This window comes from Amblyraja radiata, chromosome 13 (assembly GCF_010909765.2).
Source record: "Amblyraja radiata isolate CabotCenter1 chromosome 13, sAmbRad1.1.pri, whole genome shotgun sequence".
NCBI classification, from domain to species: domain Eukaryota; kingdom Metazoa; phylum Chordata; class Chondrichthyes; order Rajiformes; family Rajidae; genus Amblyraja; species Amblyraja radiata.
Genome location: NC_045968.1, coordinates 21234447 through 21258867, shown reverse-complemented (window position 1 = coordinate 21258867; position 24421 = coordinate 21234447). Strand labels below are relative to the sequence as shown.

The 24421-nt window shown below is 39.8% G+C and overlaps 1 protein-coding gene across 2 annotated transcripts in view; it reads left to right on the top strand.

Moving 5' to 3' along the window:
- Window positions 1-24421, top strand: part of uggt1 (UDP-glucose glycoprotein glucosyltransferase 1) — a 106625-nt gene that overhangs the window by 56792 nt on the left and 25412 nt on the right. For both annotated transcript variants that reach the window (XM_033031404.1, XM_033031403.1), the window contains 12 exons: window positions 982-1188; window positions 3511-3642; window positions 3854-3981; window positions 9456-9551; window positions 9692-9794; window positions 11495-11574; window positions 15492-15681; window positions 17695-17853; window positions 18744-18829; window positions 20649-20733; window positions 22089-22174; window positions 23371-23475. In XM_033031404.1, the coding sequence (XP_032887295.1) occupies window positions 982-1188; window positions 3511-3642; window positions 3854-3981; window positions 9456-9551; window positions 9692-9794; window positions 11495-11574; window positions 15492-15681; window positions 17695-17853; window positions 18744-18829; window positions 20649-20733; window positions 22089-22174; window positions 23371-23475 (1457 nt within the window). The remainder of the gene's footprint in view (window positions 1-981; window positions 1189-3510; window positions 3643-3853; window positions 3982-9455; window positions 9552-9691; window positions 9795-11494; window positions 11575-15491; window positions 15682-17694; window positions 17854-18743; window positions 18830-20648; window positions 20734-22088; window positions 22175-23370; window positions 23476-24421) is intronic.

Genomic DNA, 24421 nt, shown 5'->3' with positions numbered 1-24421 from the left:
CGGGAACAATCTTCCTGCATCTAGCCTGTCCAACCCCTTAAGAATTTTGTAAGTTTCTATAAGATCCCCCCTCAATCTTCTAAATTCTAGCGAGTACAAACCGTCTATCCAGTCTTTCTTCATATGAAAGTCCTGACATCCCATTCCTTTTAATAGGTGACATTTCGGGTTTAGACCCTTCTTCAGAATAGTCCCAAAACGTCACCTATTCTTTTTCTCCAGAGATGTTGCCTGACCTGCTGAGTTACTCCAGGTTTTTGCGTCTATCTTCGATTTAAACCGGTATCTGCAGTTCCTTCCTATATATTGGAAAATTGGATGTTCATACCATGGGAAGTTGACTATCCAGAAAGATTATGAGGTGCTGTTCCTTTAGCTTGCATTTGGCTATGACTCGCAACCCAGATCTCAAGATGGCCATGGTGTACAGAGTGCAGGTGCAGAGTACAAGAGCATTCGCTGACTCTGCACTTGGTTTCACTGCTGTAGAGGTGGCCACACATCGAGAGCATGGAACTCAGTTGACAAGGTTAGAGGAAGTACATGTGAATGTATTCAAGAGAGAGATAGACATAGCTCTTAGGGTTAACGGAATCAAGGGATACGGGGAAAAAGCAGGAACGGGGTACTAATTTTGGATGATCAGCCATGATCATATTGAAGGGCCGAATGGCCTACTCCTGCACCTATTTTCTTTGTTTCTAATCTCTGCCTCACCAGGGAGGGTTGATTAAGTTCCTGGATGGTAACAAGGATATGTGTTGTACTTTGTACGGGTTTCATCAGGAAATGCCGGGGGAGTGAGAAGGATGAACAAACTAGGTAGTCACAATCACCAGGAGTGATCCCCGCAGAAAGGGATGGGAAGGAAAGGCGTGACTTCTGAGGGATCATGTAGTACCTGGTGAAAATGACAAAGAATTATGTATTAGATGGTGGATATTTTTCTACCTTTTGATCTATTTATTTGTTGCTTTTCAGAAATCCAGCAATAACCTGAGAATTGGTTTGATAAATAATCCAAGCAGTGAACCCACCAAAGAGAACACTGTCATTACCAGAGCCATCTGGACTGCACTTAACACACAAAACGTGAACAATGCTAAGAACTTTATCACTAAACTAACAAAAGAAGAGACGGCGAAAGCATTGGCAGAGGGGGCAGACATCATGGAGTTTTCTGTAGGAGTAAGTATTTCTTTTCCCCAGTAATGTGAACCGGGTCAGCGTGTCCCTTGATTTTCCCTGACAACCTGTTGTGTGGTTTAAAAATGGGGACATTCCCTGTGCTCCATTTGGGTTGTGAGATGAGTGCATCTAATTACTCCTTATACTGCCCACTTGCCAGCAATGACACACAGGTGCAGCTCTCAATTAAAAGGAGCAGTTTGTTACAGAGTGTCCTCAGTTCGCTACAAAACAGAGTGGGCATTACAGCAAGAAGAAGGGGGAACAGGAGGGAACAGGAGGGAACAGGAGGGAACAGGAGGGAACAGGTAGTACAGGTATTAACAAGATTGAGGATAGGACACACTCACCTGAACAGCACATTAAAAATATTGGGAAAACACCCTACTGGGCTGTGTGAGGAATGCCATCAACCAGAAACAGTTCAGCATGCCCTAATTGCATGTAGGAGATATGAGACAGAAAGAGGATTTATGATCATTGAAATGAGGAAAATTGGATTGACAGAAATATCAGTAAAGAACATTCTAGAGTGTGGAGGGAAAGGAAAAGGGATAAAGTTGTTGTTTGATTTCTTGAGGGCCTCTGGGCTTATAAAAAGGATCTAATATAAAGACATGAGTACTGTGGAATGAAGCCAGAAGGTGGCAGCAATGCAACATTGCGGATGCCGGCTGCCGTAAAACTCCAAAGAAGAAGAAGAAGAAGAAGAAGAAGAGTGTCCTCAGTAACAATTAGTATGGGAGCACCCCAAGGCTGTGTGTTCAGCCCCCTGTTTTACTCACTCTATACCCATGACTGCGTAGCCGGACATAGTGCAAACTCCATCATCAAGTTCGCCGACGACACCACTGGACAAATCACAGATGGGGATGAGTCAGAGTATCAAAATGAGATCGACCGACTGACCAAATGGTGCCAGCACAACAACCTGCCTCTCAACATCAGTAAGAGCAAGGAACTGATTGTGGACTTTGGTGAGGGAAGGATGAGGACCCACAACCCTGTTCACATCAATGGGACGATGGTGGAGAGGGTCAAAAACTTCAAATTCCTGGGCGTGTATATTTCCGAAGATCTTTCCTGGACCCAGCACACCGATGCAATTATAAAGAGGGCACATCAGCGACCCTACTTCCTGAGAAGATTGTGGAGATTCGGCATGTCGAAGATGATTCTCCTAAACTTCTACAGATGCTTCTTCTAGAGAGCATTCTGACTGGTTGCATCGTGGCCTGGTTCGGCAACTTGAACGTCCAGGAGCGGAAAAGACTACAAAAAGTTGTGACCACTGCCCAGTCCATCATCGGCTTTGACCTCCCCATCGTCGAAGGAATCTATCGTAGTCGCCTCGAAAAGGCAGCCAAAATCATCAAAGACCCACACCATCCTGGCCACACACTCATTTCACCATTGCCATCAGGAAGAAGGTACAGGAGCCTGAAAACTGTAACGTCCAGGTTCAGGAACAGCTTCTTCCCTACAGACATCAGGCTATTAAACACGACAACATATAAGCTCTGACTGCAAAAGACTTATAATTGCACTATATTTGTTATTTATTTAACTTTTTTTTCCACTTCCCCCATTATGTACTATGTTTACATATTCACATATTCTGTTGTGCTGCAGCTAGTAAGAATGTATTTGTCACATCCGGGACATATGACAATAAAACACTCTTAGGGCTAAGGGCATCAAGGGATCTGGGGGAAAAGCCGGAACGGGATACTGATTTTGGATGATCAGCCATGATTATATTGAAGGGCCGAATGGCCTACTCCCGCCGTATTTTCTATGTTTCTATGTCTAAAAACAAAGAATTTCATTGTACCTAGGCACATGTGACAATTAAATATGATTGAATTGAATCAATAGAATGGTGATGAAATATTAAAGAAAACATAGCACCTGTTGATGAGATATAGCCAAATACTAAAAGATTATTCACTGTCATTGTGAATATATTACAGGAAAAAAGAAAATGCAACTGCTGCAGAAGTAAGGTGACTAATAGTGGTCAAACAACCCTAAACCTTCATAGTTTAAAAAAAATCTAATTCTAATCTTGCAGGCAGGTTATCAAGAGACCAGCACAAAAAAGTAAAAATTATGCTTTAGTTAAGTATAGGCAGCGTATATGGAGAATGCGAGCAGTATCAAATACTGCATTGGTATTTTTAGTTTGCAGTAATGCTTAGCTAAAGTTATGTGTTTAACAGAACATGTACATTCCACAACTTAGCAAGTTATGTTTCTTTTTTCTATTAATTTGCCTCAGACTGATGCCTTGCCTGACATTTTTTCATTTATCTGCCATAGGGCATGGACAATGCAGTTTTCCAAAAGATGTTTGAGAGTCTCAGTCTGGATTTCATTTTGTCACATAGTTCTTTTTGCAAGGATGTATTGAAGATGAACAGAGGGCAGAGGGCCATCATCAGTAATGGACGAGTAAGTATTCACTATTCACTTTCTGACACATTTTTAAAAACTTTACTTCTCAGCTCGAAGTTTCAACTGAATCTTTTTAAACAGTTGGCATTTAGAGCACAGTGTGTGATAATGCATAGTCAGTGGGAACTTGTATCTCAAAGTTGTCAGTGGTCATTTTTCAATGAGTTACCAAAAACAAAACATAATTATGACTTTAAACCTTTGACAGATTGTTGGTCCACTGGAAGAAAGTGAAATCTTTAATCAGAATGACTTCCACCTGCTGGAGAGTATTGCTTTTGAGGCTGCAGAGAAGATCAAAACAAAGGTCCATATGCTATCCATTGAGGAAGATTCGTGAGTGATTTTAATTATTTATGTTTTATAATAATTTCAGACAAGATATTTTTAAGGGATGATAAAAAATAAAATCTGTTAACGTGAAAATTTGTTTTGAAATATTAATATTCACCCTTAATTTTTTTATCTACTGTGAGGCATTATTGTGAAACATCATTGAATTGTGCCTTTTATAGAATTCCACACAACTAATTTCAAATTATTTGCTTTGTTTATTATAAAGCCTGATCAAAATCAATCCATCAAAGCAGAGTAAATGCAGGATCATAGTTTAATTAGTTTAAGTCTGTTGTGATGGTTCAAAGAATGGAACAAAGAAATCTAAATGGGCTGAGATTGGCAACTTATTATAATTTTTTAAATTGTACCCAGTCTGTTTTAATCATTGCAATCCCCTACCACTGCACTATGGTGCCAATCATCTTCATTATTAATGTTCTGACCTCCCAGCATCTTCATTATCCTGGCTCTAACTACTCATCGTCTATTTGCAGTCATCAGCAATCTCAACAACCTAGACCTCCCTCATGTTGCAGTTGTAGTTCGGAACAAAAATAGTGGAAATAAAAATATGTTAATGCAGAAATCTGAACTGAAGGAGGACATTGAGACCATGGATGGGAAAGTGTTGTGACTAAAAGCGTTGAGCAAATTTGCACAGGTGTCAGTGAAGGAGTGCATGTCTGCTGGCTGATCTGCTCCAGAGTGTTTTCGAGGAGGGTTAAAGTGAAGCGACCAATCCAGGAGGTGGGGAAAAAAAGCCCAGGAAGTGTGCAATGAATGATTAGACATAGGGGAAGGATGTGAACGTGCAGTAAATATTGACGAGAAAAACAAACAGAGCGGAGGGGAGACTGACATTTTACAGATTTATTACTAGCATTTTTGAATAAAGGTATTTGAAAGGCTTTTGATTTGTTAGATTGAACCTAAAAAGTCTTCACAAGGGTCAATTTTGTGATAGTCTGATGGAGCACATGACTTCAGTTGTGAGTGAAGGAGTCTTAAAAATTTAATCTCAATTATTTTATTTCAGCATTTCAAGGCGTTGGACAATGTGGAACTCTGTGGAGATATGGTGTCCACATTAGAATTTGAACTGTGTAACAATCCATCTTGCAAATGTGGTCCATTTTCCATCTGATATCATCCCGACAGTGAAGAGTAGTACAAGCATCTAAATGTATTGAATGTATGCTTGGTACAATTGGATGCACAAACTACTCTTCACTGTGACTAATTGTTCCCACTGATTCTGTTGCGTTATTTTCCTAAATGGCAATAGTGCTCAGTTCTGTGAGCACTCTTCGACTTGACTACTTAAATTGGATTTTATTTGATTATTATCTAAATCCAATTCCATATTCTCAGTGGTCCCATTCGCATCCATTTCCTTCAGAAGTATAATTTGCATAAGCCTACCCCATTTTCCAATTTTGCTGGACTGTTTACTGTTGCAAGCCTCTACTGTGCCTCAGTTTTCCTACAGAATATATTAATTCAATAGTCGAAGAGCTGTACAACAAGGAAACAAGCTCTTCAGCCCACCTTGTCCATACTGACCTAGTTGGCAGACTAGACTAGTCTCATTTGCCTGCATTTGGCCTGTAGCCCTCAAAATATTGTCCTCTAAAATGTATTGCCTCATACTTCTTGGTACTAAATATAATCTGCAAAGCCTGTCCATTCAGACATTTTATCCTTGTATTATTGCTCACCTTACTAGTGAGTAAACTTCCAGGCTTTACACTTTTTGCAAATTAGTAAATTTTATCTTTAATATATACGAAAGAGTGGGCCAGCACCGACCCCGTCCTTCAGAATAGCAATTCACCTATTGTTTTCTCTCTTTAAGCCAGTTTCCTTATCTATGCACCTCATGTTGCTTTCATTCCGTGTGCTTCTACTTACCAGATTACATCCATTGCATTGCCTTCGTCATCATGATTCACATGCGCTCTTATCATGGTTAAATCAGTGTTACTTCTCCTCAGGCCCTCCCTCACTGGGGTGGGAGATTGCAACCTTCACGTGGTCCACCTTGTTTCGACGAATGCAATCAACCTGGTGTGCACAATCAAATAAGATCAAAAAGAACAATTTGTCCTACAACTTTAGGCTGTGCACACCATACGCAAGAAGAAAAAGGCCCCTCACTCCTAAACTAGCCAGTACTTCCTCTATCTGTATCTTTTTTTCATCATGATTTTCAGTGATGGCCACAAACTATTGAAATGCTTTGCCTACTTAAATGCCCTTGCATTTTATTATTATCTTTGCTCCAACATTATGAGCACTGTCACAATTGCATATTTAGAATATGAATTAAATTATCTTGAAGTTCAGATGATGAAAAATTCTGGGCATAATTTCCTAAACATGGCTATGTGTGTGTGCACCAATAAAATTATACATGGCACAATTCTCTTGCAAGCTACTATTAAGATAAGATATATTACTTATGTTAAAATATTCAAACAGAAAAGGAAAACAAAGCAGCAATCGGAACTAAGGTGCCTATTATTGGGGAGGCGGTGAAGGCAAGATATTTTTTTTGATGTCAAAGATCACTGAATTGAAATATCAATTAACAACTGCTGGAGGAAGAATCAAGAGTGCCTAATTGTCATATGTGTTGGCAACGGAGGAATGAAATTCTAACTGATGAATTCTTACTTAGTGAGTTGGTTGATAATAGGCAGCACTATCAGGTGTAATTATTTTCATTTGCTGAAATTGGAGCACATAATGTGAAATGAAGCAAATGTACATAGATAATGTATATCCCATGGCGAATCAAAAATCAGGCTGAGGATGTGCACAGGTTCTGGAAGTTATATTCCACAAAATGCAAGCATGACATTTTACCATTGCAGACTGGAGTCCTTACAAGAAATTGAGATTTTATTTCAAGTAGATGTGGCTGCTCTTGTGATTTTTGAAGCTAAGGCGTGTGGCATATTTTTGAGTTTAGTCATACAATCTAACCACGATTTGGATAATTATTTGAGCTTTTACTATTGCTTTGGCTTCACCAGAATTTGTCTTTCTTTGTATTTTTTTGGTCCTTTGAATAAAGTCAGCCTCTGCCCAATATAGTATAGCTGTGTTTTATATCTCATAAAAATTGCTTTATACCCACATTTTATTCACAGCTTTTACACTGGCTTTAATACATGTTTGTGTTTTGATGCTAGATAGCAAGGTTGTTAGGATCAGGAAACCCTGGCTGACAAAGGTTATTGAGGCTCTGATCAGGATTAAGAGGGAGGCATATTTCAGATATATGCATCTGGGATCAAGTGGATCCTTTGAGGAGTACAAGGGATGGGGAAGTAAACCTAAGAAGAAAATAAGGAGGGCAAAAAAGGGGGCACGAGGTATCCTCGACAGATAAGATTTCTATAAATGAATATAAACTCTATATATATTAAAGGGAAAAGTGCAATGAGGAATGTCCCTTTAAGGATCAGTGTGATCTTCTTTGTGTGGAGTCAACAAAGGATGGTCAAGGTCTTAAATGAAGACTCTAAGGAACTCAAGGAAGAGAACAGCAATGTCCTGGAAGACATCAACATTACAAAAGAGGAAGTGTTAGCGATCTTGACCAAATATGTCCTACGACATTAGAAAGCAAAGGAAGAGATTGTTAGGGTCCTGACGGAATTTTTTAAAATCTTCCTTAGCTGAGGTAACCATCCAATATTAGGAGGACTACTGTTGAGTCTTTATTTAAGAAGGCCTGCAAGGTCGCTAAGTCTCATATCAGTGATGGAAATTTTATTGGAGGGAATTCTGAGAGACAAATTTATCTGCATTTGACCAGGCAAGCACTTATTAGGTTAGGGTTCGGGTTAGGCCATGTGTGAGAGATCATGTCTCATGAATTTAAAAGGTGAACAAGACGATTGACATGATTAAGATGATAAACATTAACTATATGAAATTTAAGCAAAGTTTTTCACAGAGAGAAACGTAGAAAAATAGGTGCAGGAGTAGGTCATTCGGCACTTCGAGCCAGCATCGCCATTCAATATGATCGTGGCTGATCAACTAAAATCATAACCCGTTCCTGCTTTTTTTCCCCATATCCCTTGATTCCTTTAGCTCTAAGAGCTAAATCTAACTCTCTTGAAAACATCCAGTGAATTGGCCTCCACTGCCTTCTGTGGCAGAGAATTCCATAGATTCACAAAATCTCTGGGTGACGAAATGTTTCCTCATCTCAGTCCTAAATGGCCTATCCCTTATTCTTAAACAGTGACCCCTGGTTCTGGATTCTCCCAACATCGGGAACATCTTTCCTGCATCTAGCCCATCCAATCCTTTAAGAATGTTCTATGTTTCTATAAGATATCCTCTCATCCTTCTAAATTCCAGGGATACAAGCCCAGTCGACCCATTCTTTCATCGTATGTCAGACCCGCCATCCAGGGAATTAACCTGGTGAACCTACGCTGTACTCCCTCAATAGTAATAATGTTCTTCCTCAAATTAGGAGACCAAAATTCCACACAGCCACGTAGTTGGCTGGTCCAGAAGGTTGCATCACATGGGATCCACTTGGGACAGCCAATTGGATACAAAATCAGAGGGTGGTATTTAAGGGTTGTTTTTCAGATTACAGGCATATTACCATTGATTTAATTTTTTAAGGTACAGCATTGAACCCTGCCCTTCAGCCCACTGATTCCACGCTGACCATTGATCACTCATTCAGACCAGATTTCTGTTTTTGTACTTTCTCATCCACTCCTTCACATTAGAGGCAATTTACCGAGGTCCAATAACCTACAAACCCGAACATCGCTTAGGATTGGGAGGAAACTGGAACACACAGACAGCACTCAAAAGACAGGATCAAACCCAGGTTTCCAGCACAGTCATGAGTCATAGAGTGATCTTTGGTTGGCATCAACAAGTAGGTCCAAAGGTAGTCACAAAATGCTGGAGTAACTCAGTGGGACAGGCAGCATCTCCTGAGTTACTTCAGCATTTTGTGTCTACCTTCGATTTAAACCAGCATCTGCAGTTCTTTCCCACACAGTAGATCTAAAGGGCCTGTTTTTGTACTATTTGTATCTATGCTCAGTATAAATTTTGTCTTAACTGCAGGATGTTTTTGTACAATTGTAATTGCCCATTTTAAGACAAGTTGAACATTTTATGGATAGCATTTAGGAGACTTGTGCGAAACCCATTCATTGTTTATCTAGATGGTGTCTTCCAAATGATTAATTGCAAGTGTTTATCTTCAATTACAGAGTGCCTTTCATTTTTTTAAATTGAGATAATTATTCTTAATCATTTGCTTGCAGTGTTTAAAATGCTTGTGAATTGGGAAATTAAAATAATATTATATTAATAAGGAATCTCGACAAATGGATCAAATATCAATGAGGGGGTTACCAATTAAATAGCTTTCAGACTTAATTTGACAATTACATTAATTAATCACATTTTGTCCCCAGTGCTACTGATCTAATAATGAAAGTGGACTCACTATTGTCATCTAAGTCCAAAGGAGAAGCACGAGTTGACCTCCAGTTCTTTGAGGAACGACTCAGGTGAGTAGCAAGTGGACAGTTATGAACTGATATTTCTGTTCCTCATATTTTGCTCAGCTCAATGTCAGTGGTTATTTTATTTTTATAAAATTATTTCCAATGAATGAATTAATTTTTTGACCTGTATCTCTGTTTACTAGTGCTGTTAAATTACGACCGAAAGAAGATCAGGTCTACTTTGAAGTGACGGTTATAACTGACCCTGTAACTAGAGATGCTCAGCGGCTTTCCCCGTTCCTGCTGGTGAGTCATATTGGTTATGTCACATTGAAGTTTTCCCTATCTGTTCTGCCGTGTCCTTCTGTATTCATCACCTTGTCTTTTCCATCCATTACAGAAACTATTATCATTAGGAATTTCTGCATCATGTGTAGGTTAATGCTTAATTTAAAATAAAAGTCATTTGAGAATACCCAGCCCAGCAGTGCACTGGCTTTCACAGTATCTATTAAACTAGGTTGGAGTTGGCTATTTTGCAACAGCAGTCAAGGAGTGTATGGCTCTGGGCAAGGAATAGGAAAAATGAGCATATGCTTTAATGTCAAATCATTTTGTGTCTGTCAGCAAAGTCAATGGTTTCAACTTTAGCAAATCACCTCTTGTTTGGAAGCTACTGTGCTGAAGAAAGCATTAATTCAGGACTGATGCAGTCATTGTAGGCTGCAATTATTAAATTGAATTTATTGGTCGCATGCTTTAGTATTATATCGAGACTAATGTGCTTAATCTGTAGCCTACTCTGGACATTATTTACTTTGAGTTCCGTATTTGTTTCTACCAATTGAGACACAGAAACCAGCTTTTTGTAGTGATATTTACAGATTTGTAAATTATTTGAAGATTGAGCTTCTAGCGTAGGTACATCTGCCTTAAAAAGAGGTGAATGAGAAACAATTAAAAAAACAGCGCTTGTAAATTGAACAACAACTCATAACAAGAAAACTTGGAGTTATCATGGTTGTGGGAGACCAGGTATGAAAAACAGATGATAAGAAGCATGATGAAACATTGTCTGATAGCAGCTGGTAGATCTGCCCCACAGAGCCAGAGATCCGTGTTAGATCCTGACCTCGGGGGTTTTCTGTGTGGAGTTGTACGTACTGCCTGTAATCGCATGGGTTTCCTCCCACATCCCAAAGATGTGTGAGTTTGTAGGTTAATTGGCCTCTGCAGATTGTCCCTAGTATGTAGGGAATGGATGAGTGGGATAACAGAGCTAGTGTGAACGGATGATCAGCAAGGACTCGGTGGGCCGAAGGGTCGATTTCCATGCCGTAACTTTCAATCAACTATAGATCTCTCCAAAATAATGAATAAGACTGAATAAATAAAATTTTACATTTGTCCTTTTGAATGCAAAATCTTTATTGGGCAAATAATATTACTGTCCAAAAATAGTTATCTTGTTCAGAATAGGAATTTAATTTCCTAGTCCACTTCAAAGGTGTATCATATTAACCTAACTAGTTATGCAATGGAGAAATAAATGTCTGCAGTAGTTTAGTTTAGAGATACAGTGCGGAAACAGGCCCTTCGGCCCACCGAGTCCGTACCGACCAGCAATCCCCGCACATTAACCCTATCCAACACACACTAGGGACAATTTACACATGCACCAAGCCATTCAACCTGTACGTCTTTGGAGTGTGGGAGGAAACCGAAAATCTCGGAGAAAACCCACACGGTCACTGGAAGAACATACAAACTCTGTGCAGACAGCACCCGTAGTCGGGATCGAACCCGAGTCTCCGGCACTGCAGGCGCTGTAAGGCAGCAACTCTACCGCTGCGCCACCGTGCCGCCCTATAGAAGTCAGAAGATGCCATAAAGCGCACTGCTACTGTTATTTCAAACATAGTTGCATTGTTCAATATGGGCCATAGCTCTGTCTCTTCCTCTATTTCAGACGTTGGTCTCACAAAACGTATTTTTAATTTCCATAGGTTTTAAATCAATTGATCAACATGAATCTTCGAATATTTATGAACTGTCAAGCAAAGCTTTCGGAAATGCCTCTGAAAAGGTAAACAATTTACCTGTGTCAGGTAAAACAGCTACTGCTGGCTAAGGTTTACACTAATAACAGCATGCCAACTCTGTAAGTACAGACTTTCAGTGCATTTGCATCTTTCTAAACGGAAGAATTAATATAAGGTGAGGAGTTTTCCTCTGGTCATATATGGAGAACTTAACAAAGAACAAAGGTACACAACATCATTTCAAATGAATGCTGTACACAATGGCATGGAAAAATACTGTGTTGGTATTCTGATGGAACAATGGTCTTTGAAGAACAAGGTGATTGATCTGAGAAGATTATCTAGCAGAACTGTTGTGGTTTTGTTTTCCTGAGTTATGATGAGCATTCTGTATGATGCACTAAACCATTTTCTTTTGCATCAGTTATGATTGAAGTGTGGAGATTTTTACTTCGATTTCATTGAAAGATTTGTGACTGCCTTGTGCTGCTGTAACATAGAGCCAGTTACTCTTGCTGTCCTCTGGTATTCAGCTCTGGATTAATGCTGCTTTTGAGTTTCTAAGTAAGCAATTATGTAAAATTTGTATTAAAATTATAGTACGAAATATCACAGACATAATGTGCTGAAAGGGCACAACCTTGATTTCTAATTCAGTCGGAAACCTTAATTAGATAACTAAACTGCCTACCGACATTGGATTTCTTCCATCTGTTGACAGACAGCTTTTGGGGACAAAATAACATTATCGCACTCCAGCAGGCACCTTCATCAGTCATACCTGTGAACATATGAATTAGGAGCCAGAGGTGTCAATTCGGTCCCTCAAGCCCGTTCTACAATTTAATAAGATCATTGGTGATCTGTTATTAAGATGAATCAAAATTGCACTTTGTACTGTTAAAGGAGGCTTAGCTAATAATTGCAATTATCTATTGTAAACAAAATTAAACATCAGTGCATTAACTGACATAGATTACTACAATATACAACATTCTCAAATTAGTCATTTATGGAAATATGAAATATAATAATTAGAATGTTTTATCAAATTAATCTTTCAATAAATGTGATTTAGTGTATTTACTTCGAATAAACTAGTTCTTCCACGGACTTGACTGACGTCTATTACAGACCCACTGACTCCTACAACGATCTTGACTACACTTCTTCCCACCCTGCTTCCTGCAAAGACTCTATCCCCCTACTTCCAATTCTTTCGTCTATGCCGCATCTGCGCCCAAGATGAGGTGTTCCATACTAGAACATCCGAGATGTCCTCATTCTTTAGGGAATGGGGGTTCCCCTCTCCCATCATAGATGAGGCCTTCACTCGTGTCTCCTCGGTACCCAGTAGCTCTGCCCTTGCTCCCCCTCCCCCTAGCCGCAACAGAGACAGAGTCCCGCTAGTCCTTATCTTCCATCTCACCAGCCGTCACATACAACACATAATACTCCGAAATTTCCGCCACCTCCAACGGGATCCCACCACGAGCCACATTTTACCATCTCCACTCCTTTCCGCCTTCCACAGAGACCGTTCCCTCCGCACCTCCCTGGTTAACTCATCCATTCCCACCCGAACCACCCCCTCCCCTGGTACCTTCCCCTGCAATCGCAGAAGATGCAACACCTGTCGCGATACCTCCTCCCTCAACTGTGTCCAGGGACCCTGACAGTCCTTTCAGGTTAGGCAGAGGTTCGCTTGCACCTCCTACAAACTCATCTAAGGTATCCGTTGTTCATAATGTGGACTCTTATACTTCGGCGAGACCAAACACAGACTGGGCGATCGTTTCGTGGAACACCTTCGCTCAGCCTGCCTGAACGAACCCGATCCCCTGGTTGCTGGACACTTTAATTCTCCTTCCCATTCCTACACAGACCTTTCTGTCCTCGGCCTCCTCCATTGTCAGAGTGAGGCTAAACGCAAATTGGAGGAACAGCATCTCATATTTCGCTCGGGCAGCTTACAGCCCAGTGGTATGAATATTGATTTGTCTCACTTCAGGTAGCCCCGGCGTTCCCTCTCCCTCTATCCCTCCTCCGCCAAGGTCGAACTAGCTTCTCATTTTCACCCCACAAGCAGCTTTCTTTTCCTTTCCTGGTTCCTTTATCAACATTACTTTTTTGCATATCTTTCATTCATTGTTCTTTATCTCTCCACATCATCGTCTATATCTCTTGTTTCCCTTATCCCTAACCAGTCTGAAGAAGGGTCTTGACCTTAAATGTCACCCATTGCTTCTCTCCAGAGATGCTGCCTATCCCGCTGAGTTACTCCAGCTTTTTGTGTCTATCTTCCTCAAAAGACTTTTGCAAAACCATATAGCTTGGATAATTTCAGTTTTGGCAAGGAGTCAAAATTGTCTAATTAATAATAAGAAATTTCCAAAATACCATTTCCAAAAAAATTTAAACACTATTAGAATTTTATTTGATGATTTTATGAATAATTTGTTGGTCATAATTGGTTTATCAGATTAATGTTCAGGATAATTTCCCTCATTTGTGTGTAAATTGAACATCAAATGAAGGCATTTGGCAGAATAAAGTTTTGGGGCCCATTCTACATTTAAATAGGGGGCTTGATCTTGATTTAAGACTCCATTTCCTAGATTGTATTGCACATGCTCTGCTCATGATCATGCAGCCACTTGGTATTTAACCTAGCAATCCTTAAAGGAGAGCAAAAAAAGACATAAAGTTGTGGAGTATTTCAGAGAGCCAGGCAAATCTCTGGAGAACGTGGATAGGTAACTTTTTGGGTCAGGACCCTTCTTCAGATTGATTGTAATAAGGAGGAGAAAGATGGACAAGGGGCGTTTGGGGACAACACCTGGCAAGTGATAGGTGGATATGTGTGAGGGGGGCTTAAGTGGCAGATAGATGGACAAAGGCCAGAGATGCAAAGACAAAAAGTGTGAGAAGGATATAAGAAGCATGAAATGTGAAGCTAGAGGAAGGAAAAGAGGTAGAAGGGACACGCAAGGGGAAAGGGAGAGATGGCTGCACATCAGGTGGGGTGCAATGGATGGGAAGGGGAGGGCAAGAGGGATAAGTGTTTGTAGATTAGTTACCTAAAATTGGAGATTGCTGTGTTCATATAATTTGGTTGTAAGCTACTGAAGCTGTATGTGAAGTGCCTTTCCTTGAGGTCACAGTCATACAACGTGGAAGCAGGCCCTTTGGCCCAACTTGCCCACACCGACCAACATGTGCCATCTATACTAGTCCCACTTGCCTAGTTTCTGGATTTAGAAGTTGGAGGGTTTCAGGCAAGGCTACAAAATGGTAGTGATGGGCATGGTAGGAAGACTGGGTAAGAACCTTACTTAATCTGAGGTAGTTTCCCAACTAATGTCACATTTCTACAGGCTCAGTCAAATCCTCTCTCAGTGACATTAACGCATGCCTCACAAGTGCAGTTAAAGTCTGTTTCTGTACGTTTGGTTGGTAGGCACTGTCAGATGTACATATGTGGATGAAACGTTCAGAGTGGCTTCCAGTTATGCATTTACTGCAGTTGCTGGTGTTCAAGGTCCGGTGACAATGCATCTCCCAGTAATTTTCCTGTGAAATTTAATTTTTCATTGACATCGAATCATGGAACTCTCAAAAATGTGACATTATGCGATCTAGTTTATAAACACAGATATGTTGTCATTCACTATTGTATTAGATTTAATGGTACACATTACATGGTTGTAAACTGCAAATAAAATGGTTTGATTTAAGATCTTCCTGCCTGGAAATTCATCCTGATATGCTGTATATACACTGCCTCTGAAACTCACTTATTTTATAGTTAGTGGACCAGAGAATAATGTGCTGCAGCTACATATGATATGCTTAGAGCAAGGGAGTGAATTTCTTGGTAATCAGTGTTGACGTTTTGTAAGAACTATTTGTAAGATAGTATTAGATGAATTTTAATGCATGTCCCTCCTCCATCTTGCAGTATTTACCGGTACGTTCTGGAACCTGAGATCACATTCAAAGCAGATGGCAGCTTTGCACCTGGTCCAGTTGCCAAATTCTTGGACATGCCTCAATCTCCTCTCTTCACGCTTATTATCAACACCCCTGAAAGCTGGATGGTGGAATCAGTACACACTTCGTATGATCTCGACAATATTTATTTGGAAGAGGTGTGTCTATATAGTCTTTTTTTTACGTATGTGAAAGTGAGAATTATGTGGATTTGGAATCATGCAAAGTGGATAAAGTCACCTGCCATTGGAGCAAGAGTATTCTGAAAAAAAGTTAGAGAGGTAGATAGTTGTATTTGTGTAGTTTAACAGTGAAATTTTTATTGCAGTGGTGTTATGCTGAACTATTTAAAATTACTAATTGGCCTCAGCTGGAATTCTGACCAGTCTTCTTAGTCCACATGGTGTCAAATCTTCGAGATGACACAGAATAAATTCACTCGAATTACACTAGGGATGAGGAACTTTGGTCATGTTGCAAATGAGAGAAATAAGCATAATTCTCCTCTCAGAGAGAAAGTGAAGGGATCATTTAACAGAGATGCAGAAATTAGAGGGGTTATGATTGAGGAATTAAACAAAACTGTTTTCAACTGTGGGTGAATTTGTAACCAGAGGGCATGAATTTAAGATCAGCAAAATAACAACGGATGAGGTTGGAATTAATTGCATACATTGAGCTGGTGTACTACCTGAAAGAATTGTGGAAGTGAAGTCAACATTTATTTTCAAAAGGGAATTGCATGTATAGTCTAACTTTTATTTTAATGCTGTTGAATAAGAAAGAAGTAGCACTAATTCTCTATGGATTGTCACCATGTCGTGATGGAGAAGCTTGTGTGAACCTGAGATACTGAGAGGATGCTGACTGGAGCTACGCTCCTGGTAGGACCAACCATGGCGGTAAGGTCGAGGGGGGAGGTCTCTGACAAAGAGCAATCCAACCAAGACCTCAACAGTAGAACAGGCGGAGGACGATGGTTGACCTTAGTGGAGCGCCACAACGGCTGGGAAGGCGGATGAAGGGTGCAGCAGAAAAGAGTCTCCGGTCGTCTTGGACTCCATGCTACTGGATCCTGACCCAGTACTGGCAAGGATCGTGGGGTGGCTGTCTGTGCATCAGTTTCCCCATGTTAAACAAAGTCATGCACAGGCGTCCTCCATATATAGGTAATAGCACCCTGGAGGCGACCATGGTCAGCCATGGTCGAAGGGGGCCTAAGAAGAGATCTAATTGGATAGTTCTTCATAAGAAGTGGAATCGGCTTTTGCAGTAACCAGGAATGAAGACTTACTTGCACAGAAACTAATGGGGTGCATTAGAATGGTGCAGAGACAGGGGGGGGGGGGGTGGTTTTGGTTGTTAGACAATTCCATCATGCTTCAATTGTGACTGATGCCCATTTCAGACACATAATTGCACATTTCCACTGTTTTGCTTTATCCTTTACTCCTCAGATGGGTCAGCTTGGAGGTGGGGTGGGAAGGGGAGGTGCTGGAATTAAATTTGGTGGAGTTGGGGTGGGGTTGCAATAATCTATAGGCATTAGTATGTTGTGTGGGTCAGATATCATGAGAGAACACCAACATATTGTTCTTTCATCAGAGAGTTTGGATCAGCAGAGAGTTGGAGAGGTAACAGGCATCAGATTGGGCAAGGGAGTGGGAATTGGGCCCAGCAATAAAGGGAGGGGTACCTTGAGTCAAGAAGTCTACAGATTTGAGTGGACGGTGTTTTGGGATGAGGGGCAATTACATATCTTGTTTACTGGTTGTTTTACTGGGGAAGGGGGCAAGGATGTGGCTAAATATTTAACTTGCAGGTCTTCCAGGTCAGTGCTGTTTATATTGTTCTGGGAATGTCCAACAACTGTGCAGTGTGGTCCAAATCCCCTGGTAATGCTCCAAAAGGAGTATTGAATTAGGAATTACATCTTCCAATGTGGCCTTGATGTAATTGTGTCAGAGTTGTAGGGTTAATTTGTGCCAGGGCTGAATTTTACAAGTGATGCAAGGGCTTAGAAAAGGACATTATCACGTTTTACTTCAGAAATGAAACAATCTTTGAGTGCATAGGGGGGAAAAGCACCATGAAATTGATTTTCCAAGCATATGCGTTCTAGAATAAGTATAAAAGCATACAAATCCCTCAGTTTGATTCTCCATTTTCAGATTGAAGGCGGAATAGCAGCAGAATATGAATTGGAATATCTTTTACTGGAAGGACATTGTTATGATGTTTCAACAGGCCAACCACCCAGAGGTCTCCAGTTCACTCTGGGTACAAGTGCTAACCCTGTTATCGTGGACACAATAGTAATGGCAAACTTGGTAGGTATTCAAGGCTTTTTAAATACATTAATATAAATTCAAGTTTTCAATATGTGCACTGACCATGACAATTGTTTGCTGTGAATGCCCACTGTTTCTGTCATCTTGCATTAATTTTTTTTTTTTGCTTGAATTTAGTCTTTTTTTTCTCCTTCCCCATCTCTTCAGTTCATTATTCTCATTATACAAACTCCACACTCTCAAAAATCACAAATAGCAACTCTTATAAAATAATTTCTGTGGACCATAACGCTCAAATTAATCAAGTGAAAAGCTGTGGATGCTATTGATTTAAATGGCAATGTCAAATCCAGTGGATTATCATTTGATCCTGTAACCATTATCACTGAATTTGCAATAAGGCTTTCAGGAAATAGATAATATATTTATAATCCAACACTTCTGAACTTGAATGTTCTCCAGCTTTGCTTCTATATCCTCCCTGCAACTTTGACACTAACTAGTACTCTTTCAGCACATTTAACCACTGTGCACGTTTTAATCTATCCATTTCAGCTAATCTAATCACTTCTGATTCCAGAACTATGAGATGCAGTTAACCATAAAAACGGGCAACTTTCTCATGTGGACTTACTGTGCCATTCAAAAAACTCTTTGAGTTTGCCTAAAAATGTTCCCAGCCATTTCCAGATTTATTTTTTGTTTTAATTTTCGGTCTCTTTGAACCTAATTTGTTTGCAATCAAACAGCTCATCACAGTTTTAAAAGTGCAGTATTAATGCAAGGGAAATTATTTATTAGAAATTGAACATGGTTTCTAATAGAACATTAAAAATTGAAATGTTTTAACCCAAATGTTATCTGGAATCTATCAGAAAAATCGAGGTAACCATGGTGAAACTGAATAACCATGTTGTTTGTTTATACAGGGCTATTTCCAATTAAAAGCCAACCCTGGTGCCTGGTTGCTCAGACTAAGGAAGGGACGATCAGAAGATATTTATAAAATTTACAGGTATAGTACTCCTGGCTCCATGATCAAGCTTTGTATGGGATGAGATTCCGATGGGAGACCAATGTAGCATTAGTCATGGAGTCATTCAGCCTGGAAACTGGTCCTCTGGCCCAACTTGCCCACGCTGACTAACATGCCCCATCTTCACTAGTCACACCTGCCTGCGTTTGGCCCATATCCCTCTAAATCTATCCACGTCCAAACATTTCTTAAACTTTGTGATCATACCTGCCTCAAATACCTTCTCTGGCAACTCGTTCCATATATCTATCACCTTTTGTATAAACAAAAAAAAGTTGTCCTTCGGGTTCCCATTAAATCTTTTCCCCCTTACCCTAAAACGATGTCCTCTGGTTCTTAGGTACACAAAATTGCTGGGGGAACTCAGCGGGTGCAGCAGCATCTATGGAGCGAAGGAAATAGGCGACGTTTCGGGCCGAAACCCTGGTTCTTGATTCCCCAACTCTAGATACAAAAAATCCATGCATTTAACCTATATATTCCTCTCATGTTATTTTAGACCTCTATAAGATCACCCTTGCTCTCCAAGGAATAAAGTCCAAGGCTACTCAACCTCTCCCTATAGCTCAGGCCCTTGTGTCCTGGCACCATCCTCGTAAATCTTTTCTGCACCTTTCCTGCTTAACAACATCTTTCCTATAGCAGGGTGACCAAAACTGATCACAATGCTCGAGATGTAGCCTCACCAATGTATTACAACTGTAATATGACCTCCCAACGTCTGTACTCAATACTCTAACTGATGAAGTCCAATGTGCTGAAAGCCTTCTTGATTACTCTTATCTATTTATGATGCGACTTTCAAGGAACTATGCACATGTACTTCTGGATGCCTCTGCTAGAACACTCCCCAGAGCCCTGCCATTTATTGTGTAGGTCCTGCCCTGGTTTGACTTCTCAAAATGCCTTGCACTTCTCTGTGTTAAACTCCATGAACCTTTCACCAGCCCAACCGATCAAGATCCTGCTGCAATTTTTGACAACCATCTTCGCAATCTACAATACTGCCCACTTTAGTGTCATCTGCAAACTTAAAATCATGACTTGCACGTTCTCATCCAAATCATTTATATAGCACCTTAGCAGCAAATCCTGAGGCACACCACTAGTTACAGGCCTCCAGTCCGAAAAGCAACACTTCCACCATCACCCTCTGCTTCCTTCCTTGAAGCCAATTTTCTATCCTTTCAGCTAACTCGCCTTGGATCACATGCGATCTAACCTTCCAGAGCAGCTTACCATGCGGAACTTTGTCAGATGCCTTGCTGAAATCCATAAATACGTCTACAGCTCTGCCCTCATCAACCTTTTGGTTACATCTTCAAAAAACTCAATCAGATTCATGAGACGCAACACAACCTCCCATGTACCAAACAACGCTGACTATCCCTAATCACCCATGTCCATCTAAATGGAGGTATCCCTAATCTATAGGGATGGACTATCCCTAATCTAAATTTATATTTTATCCCTCAGAATATTCTCTAGTAACTTTCCAACCACAGACTCTAATAGTTAGACTCTATTACCCATAACTACTCTTAACTCTATTTTCCCCTGCTCTCTCTGTGGAGGGATCTTTTTAAAGTCCTGGCGCACTTGTAGTAAGTCAATGTGAGACTACTGTGGCAGCATCTTAAAAATGAAACATTGTGTTTTAGTGTTCTTACAATAAAGCAAAACAATTATAATTTCTTAATTCCTAATTTCAACATTTTGTTTTGGTGTGAATTCCAATTTTAATAGTCTGTCGGTCTTTTTCTCCCCCTGATTTTAATATTTTTATCTCATGGTTCAGTCATGACGGAGCAGACTCTCCTCCTGGGATGGATGAAGTAACTGTTGTTCTTGACAGCTTCAAAAGCAGAATTATTAAAGTGAAGGTATGTCTATTGCAAGGACTTAAATATAGGTTAAAGGGGAGAAATGCTGGATCATTGAGGACTACCCACTGTGAAATTTGTTCATAAGGTGTTTTCGACGATACTCTGTTTACAGGGTATTTTTACAAGTTTATATCTTGAGGATTATGTAATTTGGAAGCAAAAATCCAAACTTGATCCATCACAGCAGGACTGTTTCGGTGTGTGTAAAAGACTAGTTAACATTCAGACAGAACTTTTGGTTCTAATGGAATTCATTAAGTGAGCCCTTTCACGGAATTGAATAAAAGGGAACATTTAAAGGTCAATAAATCAGTTCAAGATTATGTTGATTGAGAAGCTTATGAATATGAAAGTTAATTTCTTGTACGGGTTATGTATATAAATGTGTATTTGTTAAGACCACATAGCAACTGACAATGCAGAGAAAGAAAACATATAATTCCCTAAAGGTGGAAAAGAAATAGCATATTTAATGGAAATAATTAATTTCTGAATGAACAATTCCATTGATGGGCAGTGTGTTGATATGCCACTAGAGAGTCCCTGATCCCAGATTACATCCAGTGAAGTTAATGAGCACACTTTTTAATGGAAGCATCCTCTAATAAGGATTACTTAACGATAATATTGATTTAGAAACAGGAGTTGTCATTTTTCCAAGACGAAGAGCTTACCAGAACCTGAATCTATAGTCACTGTATGAGATTTAACAGATCATTGTATGAGTAGAGATTTAACGGATCATTGCACATTACTTGGCAGAACTCACTTACGGGAAGAAAATGAATTATTGGGTATAATTGATGAAGTGAGAACTATGTAAAGCTTACTGTACATGAACGCAAAATGTTTTAGTTTTCCCAGTTCCCACTTTGTATTTGCATTTGGCTGATTAACAAAAGAATAACTTGAAAGCCAGACTAAAGTGGAGTGTTTGGACAAGTCAACTGCTCTGCCAACTTTAGATCCACGTCAGGAGGTGCCTGATTAAAGGATTTATTCGCCAGCTTTTCTTCCCCTTTGTTCCTTCTGGTTAGCTTGGGAAGATGATTTACAGGTGATGATATTGTAGTACCAAGTGTAACTGCGATGCACTTTGGTCTTAGATGTCTTCATGATCTTTTCAGAAATGTTTTAATAATTTGAAAACTGAAAAGTTCAGAACTAAATCACGATAATCTGATTCAGAGCACATGCTTATTTTGCATTTTTTGCAATATTGGGCCCACTGTTTCTCAGCATCAATTACTTTCTTTATTTTGTTCAGGTGTTACATGCACAGAGATTGCATTTCTGCAAAATGAGTTAAAGTATGGACCATAGAATCAATTGTTTTATCACTGCTTCTGTAGGTACAAAAGAAACCCGAAAAAATGAGTGAAGAACTCCTCAGTGATGGCAACGCCGAAAATGAAGGCTTCTGGGAATCCATTAAAAGGCAGGAAAACTTTGGGATTTTATTGGAAATATCGGGTTTTATAATTATATTAATAATTTCAGAAACAACTTGTTTACTGGAAAAATCGAAGAATGTTGTCAGCATTTGTCATCCTTTTTCCAACTCATTTACTCGTAAGCCATTTCCATTTATTTTCTATCTGACAAAGATACATATAGATAGAGCACAATAGAGAGCAGGAACAGAAAAATACCCTTATATATATAAATACTTTGATAGTCCATGTTGCTGTTGACAAAATTGAAATTAATTTCTGACAATTTTGTAAATTTGTTTTACCAGTGCACTATAAAGATGGTAATGTACAAGACTAATCATACCTTAAGTTAAGAGCATTTTACTGTTAAAACATAGTAGATAACATAATTAAATGGAATATATAGGTCCTTTTGGGGTACTGAATGTGGTTGATCAGCCATGATCACATTGAATGGCGGTGCAGGCTTGAAGTACTCCTGCTCCTGTGCCTATTGTCCTTTTAACCTGGTCCTGGTCTCAGGAACGTTATATTGTTTGTAATTGTGATTTTTTTTTTTACATATCAGTCCCTCTGGCCTCCTCCCACTTCACAACAAATATTGACGTTCAACATAGAATCAAAGTGCTGGAGTAACTCGGGCAGCTTCTGTGGCGAAAAAGGATAGTTGATGTTTTGGGTCGAGACCCTTCTTCGTCACCCATCCTTTTTCTCCACAGAGGCTGCCTGACCCACAGCACGGAATTGTGAGAAATTAATTTCAGTGCCCGCTGAATTACTACAGCACTTTGTGCCCATCTTTGGTATAAACCAGCATCTGCAGTTCTTTGTTTCTACATCTTGACTGGAAACTTTCCAGGCGCTGAGTTGGATGCATTTAACTCAATATTTCAGAATATACCACAACTCTTGGAGTTCTCCCTACCATGAGTGAATTATTTTCCCCATTTAATACACCACACATTCTGTTCCCCCTTGTGTGTAGAATTTAGGTTGGCAAGGTCACCACAGGTCCAACCATTTTTAATAAGACATTACGTAGTTGCCATCTAAAAGAATTTCCATTACACAAATCTCAACCCAGTTACTAGGAAGATGAAGAGCCAGTTTCTCTAATCTACTTTGTCATATCATAGCCTAAACCCAACCTTAACATTTCAGTTAAATATTAATCAGAATCTACCTTGTGCCTTCACAGAGGATTCACAGGAGGACCAAAATCTGAAGAATTGAAATTGGACAAGGAAGATGTCATTAATATATTTTCAGTTGCATCAGGTCATCTATACGAGAGGTTTCTAAGGTCAGATTAAAATATTTCATTTTTAAGTTCCTAATAATTCTACCTGTTCTCTAATTTTGAAGTCTATTTAGAATATGTGGCTGGGATAATTTTCATGCAAGTCTAGATATATTCTTTAGATTTTTAATTTTGTGCAAACAGTGTAGAGGAAGATGATATGCCTGGATCTCTGAAAGACAGCCGTGAAAATTCAGATGACTAAGGCGCCATAAATTAGGTTTCATATTTTGACTCGTGCTGCATTGGATGTCTCAGTTTACTCAGGAACCAGTAGAATACATTCCAAGCACTAAGCTAGCTTGATGTTTGGTGGCTAATTCCTGTGCGTGATACTAACCCTTAGGACCAAAAACGTTTCATGTGTGAGCCCTGGTACTCATGGAACCGGATCAGAATGCTTTCTGCCATCAGGGCAGCACCATGGCACACTGTGCGAATTGCTGCCTCACAGTGCCAGAGACCCAGGTTCGTTCCGACCTCGGGTGCTGTCACTGTGGACTTTGCGCGTTTTCGCTGTGACTGTGTGGGTTTCCTCTGGGTGCTCAGGTTGTCTCCCAAAGGCATGTGGATTTATAGATTAATTGGCCTCTATAAATTGGCCCCAGTGTGTAAGCGGTAGATGAAAAAATAGGATTACATAGATCTAGTTTAAACGTGATCAGTAATTAGTGTGGTCTCGGTGGGCCAAAGTGGTTGTTTCCATACTTCTTTCGAAAGTAAACTAATCTGTAGGGAAAAGACAGTAAAGTTTATACAAATAAGGCCCATCCATTCTATGGACAAGTACATCAAATCTTGCATTAAAAAAAGATGACGGTGAAGTCACCTTTCTCCCTGTTAGAATAATGAATTAATTGTTTGCATATGATAAAATAAGATTATTTTCCCTGTCGATTTACAAAGGTGTGTTCCGAGTACACCTCTTTGCTTAGAATTTTCCTTTTTT